The sequence below is a fragment of the Triticum aestivum genome, chromosome 4B (assembly GCF_018294505.1).
Source record: "Triticum aestivum cultivar Chinese Spring chromosome 4B, IWGSC CS RefSeq v2.1, whole genome shotgun sequence".
Taxonomy (NCBI): domain Eukaryota; kingdom Viridiplantae; phylum Streptophyta; class Magnoliopsida; order Poales; family Poaceae; genus Triticum; species Triticum aestivum.
The window spans coordinates 433,181,512-433,187,278 of NC_057804.1; the positions used below are offsets into that span (position 1 = coordinate 433,181,512).

Here is a 5,767-nt window from a genome sequence, read left to right on the forward strand (position 1 = left end):
TTTGTCATCGGTATGTTACTTGCCCGAGATTCGATCGTCGGTATCTCAATACCTAGTTCAATCTCGTTACCAGCAAGTCTCTTTACTCGTTCTGTAATGCGTCATCCCGCAACTAACTCATTAGTCACATTGCTTGCAAGGCTTATAGTGATGTGCATTACCGAGAGGGCCCAGGGATACCTCTCCGACAATCGAAGTGACAAATCCTAATCTTGATCTATGCAAACTTAACAAGTACCATCGGAGACACCTGTAGAGCACCTTTATAATCACCCAGTTACGTTGTGACGTTTGGTAGCACACAAAGTGTTCCTCCGGTATTCGGGAGTTGCATAATCTCATAGTCATGGGAACATGTATAAGTCATGAAGAAAGCAATAGCAATATACTCCCTCCGTCCGGGAAAAGTTGTCCACAGCTTAGTGTACTGTGAATTTTGCAAAAACGCCCTCGTAGCTTAAAATCTATTACAAACAGGTCGTCGTTTCCTTCCTTCTTCCTCTGTCCGTCGCCCGCGCGCGTCACCAGGGCAAGTCGCCGCCGGGGACCTACGCCGGTGCCGCCCAGGGCTTGCTCCTCCGCCTCCCAGGACATGCGCCGCCCAATTGCTTTCTCCGCCGCCGCCCAGGACGTGCTCCTCCGACGCCCAGGTCCTGCGCCGCCCAATTGCTTGCTCCGCCGCCGCCAAGTACGTGGTCCTCCGCCGCCAGGACCTGGGCCACCCAATTGCTTGCTCCGCCGCTGCGAAGGACGTTCTCCTCCGCCACCCAGGACCTGGGCCGCCGCCGCCAGGCCTGCGCGGCCGATATCCCCTCCCTCCACCAGGATCTGCGCCACCGCCGGCCAGGACCTGCGCGCGCCTGGGTGTCGAGCGCCTCGACCGCGAGTTTCGGTCGCGCCTGGACCTTGAGATCCCTCAAGCTTGTCCTGGATCTCAAGCTCGAGCTCTTTCCCCTGCTCCTCTGCAAGTTGCTACTGGTCCCCTGCTCGTGTTGTTGCCCGGAGGTCACCTGCTCGTGTGCTGTCGCCGGAGGTCCCCTGTTCGTGCTGCTGTCGGTGAGAAGAAAGAAGTACAAGGCTCCTTGCTTTTTCATCTCCAGTGCCGGACCTTGCTTGGTCTGTAATTTGAAACACAATTGATCATGTCCTCTAAAGAAATGTTACAAAAAAAAAGAAGTTCAGTTAACTGTTACTTTTGCTATCTGAATTCTAACCAGATCAAATTGATGTCAATTGCTCTGTAATACTCAACCAGGTTTATGAAAATGAAGATCAACCAGGTTTATCTTCAGTAAATAATGGTTTATTTCAGTAAATAGTGCGAGCACAAACCAGGTTTATGCAAATGAAGGTCAACCAGGTTTATCTTCAGTAAATAATGGTCTATTTTCAGGAAATAGTGCGAGCACCAACCAGGTTTATGCAAATGAAGATCAAATTGATAACCAGGAGTAGCTGTCAATTGATTCGGTAATTTGCAGTAGATCAAACTGCAGTAGATTATATGCTTCATTGTTGCACAGCTGTAGTTTGAATGAAATAGATTATTTGCAAAGTTAAAAAATAACAGATCAGGAATATGTCTTGTAACTAGTCAAAGATTCTTCTAACAACAAATAAACATATCTAAATTTGCTAAAACAATCAATCAATTTTCAGTGCACAATCAATCAATTTATTTTGGAAACAAGCAATATGATTCCACCAGATTCCTCAAGACTAACTTTTATTAAATTTTCCTTTACTTGCTCTGAATCTAAATAACACTAAAGTTTTCTTTATCAATCATAACAGTAAAGTTTATCTTGCTCAAATCTAGTCTGAATTTACAAAACACTACACTATATAACTTGCAATTTTCAATACACCATTGTGAGCAAACGTACAACTATACTCGCAAGCTCAAGATAGCTCCCAAGCTCAAGCTCAAGATAGGCTAAAGAAGCTCCAGCAGAGTACACTGCATCCAGTGATCTTGCTAAAGAAGCTCTCAAGCCCAAGATCAAGATAGGCTAAATTTGACAGCTACTGTACTCAAAAGAAGCATTTTGGATTATCACAGCAAAAGAAGCATTTTATGCAGTCTGAAGCATTTTGGATTATCACTAGAAACTGAATCTAGCAGTCTGAAGCATTTTGGATTATCACAGCAAAAAAAACTTAATCATGTTTGATGCACATCGATGCAGCACCCCAAAGTCCCAAACATAAGCAGGAGCAGATTGGTATGCATTGTTTGATTAAGCAGTAGCAATAGCTCAACAAATTGCACTTGAGTAAGAAACACTTTGATCATCATAAATACTCCAATTATTGTTATACATTTCTATGCATATTACAAGAAGTTTCATAAAACAAATAAAGTGCTTGTGAGGACAAGCTGTGTTCAGTCAACTTGATGTTCAGAACCTGTCAACTTGGTGTTCAGAACCTGTCATTTTCTATGTGCTTGTGAGGACAAGCTGTGTTGATCAATGCTGGGATGCTAACACCACAAGAAAGCATGCATGCCATGTTCAGGCTTCTTTTTCTTAGTGCATACAGAAGTGGCAACTAATCACCACAAAATGGAGTGCATCGGTTCAGACTCGAAGCATGCATTTTCCATACATAAGTTCAGACTTGAAGCACGAAAATGTACTCCTCTAGGCTAGCAGCAAGAGTTACATATGATCCATATGGCAAGGGTGACTTGACGCCATTACGAATACCTCGCCGTACTTCTTCTTCTTAATTATTTGATTTCTTCTTCTTCTTCTTAATTATTTGAAATAGTTTGAATTATTCTTATTCCTATTCTTAATTATTTGAATTAATTTGGATTTATTTTTATTAACTTGGAATTATTTGAATTAGCTAGATTTATTTGAATCCATCTAGTCATCTTGCCACCATACAAAAAGACCCATACTTTCACCACAAAAAGACCCCAAAGTAGACAATGATACTGTAGTTAACATAACTAGGCATAGCAAGGCAGGGAGCAATGCTCTTCAACTCACCACACGAACTGAATTTTACTCAAACTGAATACTGTACTGAGCACTGAATGAGCAATAAAGGCACACAATTTAGAGAGCAAAAAATTGAACATTTCAGGATAAAAAACTGAAGATTTCTTAACACTTCTGAATGAACATTTGTTATGATAGGATTTACTATTTCTCTTTAGCAAAGACTTAATATACAAATTCAGTTTTTAGGAAAGACAAGATTTACTAATTCAGTGAACATTCAAAGTCTGAACATTTTTAAATCTATTGAAGAATTAAGGAGGAGTACAAATTATTCAGGTGTGGTTCTGTTCCTTTTTTCAGTTTCAGCAGAACATTTATGTTTATGTTCCTTTTTTCAGTTTCAGCAGAACATTGTTTCTGCAAAATGTTTCAGTAGAGCCTGACTGAATGAAAGAAGTAGAACATCTATCTCAACTATACAAAATTCAAGAAGACCAAAAATCAGTAGAACTTGACTGAATGAAAAGTTTCTCATAGCTGCTTTTGCTTGTACTCCGGGAAGAACATGGGCCGGTCAGGGATCCCCGTGCGCTGCAGCATCTGCTCGCCCCCAACATAAAAGACCAGAATCAACAGAAGCAAACCACTGAGTTGCTGGCCAAAATAATTTCAAACAAAATGAGAGCTGACAAGGGAGGAGAGGACCTGCGTCATGTTGTTCTGCTTCTTGATGAGGGAGGTGAGGAGGGGCCTGAAGAGCGGGGACTCGAGGAGCATACCCAGTACGCCTTGGCGGCGAACGGAATCCCCTTCCTCCTCCTTTGCGGACTGGCGCACGGCCGAGGCGGCGACCGACGCGTAGGCCCACGCGCACCCGAGGTGGCGCAAGCGCAGCGCGAGACACTGCTGCTTGCCCCGTGCCTCCTCCGGCGTCGGGGGCAACGAGGAGGAGGTGTCGCCGCAGCGCGCAAGCAGGAGACGCAGCGGGAGAAAGAAGAAACGACTTTGGGGGTGAAAGAGGGGACATTTGGGAGGCAGGCAAGGGGGCCAGGGGAGCTGCGCGAGGCAGGAGGGAGCAGTGGCGTAGGCATCCCCGGCAGTGGAGGAGGACGTGCGGGAGAGCAGGGGAGCAGCACGGCAAAGCTGAGCAGGGGAGCTCCGGCGTTGATGCGCCCGTGTCAGAGCGGCGGGGTGTGTCGATTGGAGAAGACGAGGAGCGCGGGTTGTGTCGGGAGTTTGGGGAGGGGTTTTCTGCAAAAACGCCACGGAGACAACTTTTTCCGGACGGAGGGAGTACTAAACGATCAAGTGCTAAGCTAACAGAATGGGTCAAGTCAATCACATCATTCTCCAATGATGTGACCCCTTTAATCAAATGACAACTCATGTCTATGGCTAGGAAACATAACCATCTTTGATTCAACGAGCTAGTCAAGTAGAGGCATACTAGTGACACTCTGTTTGTCTATGTATTCACACATGTACTAAGTTTCCGGTTAATACAATTCTAGCATGAATAATAAACATTTATCATGATATAAGAAAATAAATAATAAGTTTGTTATTGCCTCTAGGGCATATTTCCTTCAAGAAGTTGGCCTAACTCCAAGAAATATATCCTTGCCACCATTAACCACGGCTTCATCCGCGAGGCTAAGATCCTTGAACAATGGTATCCGATGATCCCGCCGTAATACCTTCTCGAAAGCTTCGGCATCCTTTGCCGTGAACCCCTCCTCATCAACTTCTTCATTAGGTCCATTATCGTCCGATTCCGATGCAAAGCCACGGGAATACAGGATGGAAGGTTCCATGGTCTCTTGCACATAATATGTGTCCAAATCTCCAACATTGTTGTCACGGAGATCAATATCATTCTTATCATCCTCTTCTTCCAATGCTTCATCTTGGTTCTTTGAAAACAGGCTCAATTTTGGCCTCATTTGTTGGGTCAAAAGAGGTTCACTCATTTCATCTTGGTTGATGGGTGGAGGACTCCTATCAACAAAAGGGTAGGCAAGCCGGTTCAAGTCCAAGTGTAAGCTATCGTCAACCTTTTTGGTGGCAAATTAGTAATTCGGTCACTGTCTCTTTGTATGCAACCCAACGTTGCTTGGAGTTTACCTGCATTGTTTTCCAACGGATGTGCATCCCAATCCCCATATTATGCCTCCCTCCAACTCAACAATATCACTTGGGTCCATCCAATTTAAATCTGTTCTCACTTGTTCCAAGACCTCGACATAGCTAGTACTACCCTCAAACATCATGTCAAGCTCAATCGGGGCGGCTCGTTATTGCATTTCAAAAAGGCGTCCTTGTCCACATGATGAACATAAATACATGTTCTCTCCATCCCTAACATAATTAAAACAACACAACGGAAAATATATTCCATAAGTATTCATGTGAAGATTAAGACAAAATCCAAAGCCTAACATAGAAATCGAACAACAACCCTAACCCCAACGTAACAAGAACCATAACCCTAACCCTAACCCCAACATAACAAGAACCATAACCTAACCCTTACCCTAACCCCAACATAACAAGAACCATAATCCTAACCCTAACATACTAAGAAGCCTAACCCTGACAAATGCCAAACAATCATCTCATATTTCCATACACGTTTCAAAATCCATGAAGAACTATGGTTTGCCTAAACGTGGTAGACTTGAGCAAATGTGAGCATTTTTTCAGATGAGAAGGAGTGGATCGAAGGAAAATATCTTGAGGGAGGGATTGAGATCGAAATCCACGAGCAAATCTGCAGGATTTGGGGAGGGATTTGAGAGGGGAGAGAGAGG

The 5,767-nt window shown here is 44.0% G+C and overlaps 1 protein-coding gene across 1 annotated transcript; it reads right to left on the bottom strand.

Annotated features, from left to right (window-relative positions):
- Nucleotides 1–1,198: 1,198 nt before the first annotated feature.
- Nucleotides 1,199–4,900, bottom strand: LOC123090155 (uncharacterized). Its single transcript, XM_044511581.1, has 3 exons — nucleotides 4,655–4,900; nucleotides 3,663–4,208; nucleotides 1,199–3,557 (listed from the first exon to the last, which is right to left on the bottom strand). The coding sequence occupies exons 1-3, from the start codon at nucleotides 4,898–4,900 to the stop codon at nucleotides 3,489–3,491; spliced, it is 861 nt and encodes a 286-aa protein (XP_044367516.1). The 3' UTR covers nucleotides 1,199–3,488.
- Nucleotides 4,901–5,767: the final 867 nt, after the last annotated feature.

Bases quoted from the DNA above. Each gene is read 5' to 3' on its own strand.
- LOC123090155 (XM_044511581.1), bottom strand. From the start codon at position 4,900: ATGAGGCCAAAATTGAGCCTGTTTTCAAAGAACCAAGATGAAGCATTG. The intron at 4,209-4,654 runs GTATTACGGCGG...GCGTTTTTGCAG, and splicing joins ATGCCGAAGCTTTCGAGAAG to AAAACCCCTCCCCAAACTCC. The intron at 3,558-3,662 runs GTCCTCTCCTCC...GGGGGCGAGCAG, and splicing joins AGCAGAACAACATGACGCAG to ATGCTGCAGCGCACGGGGAT.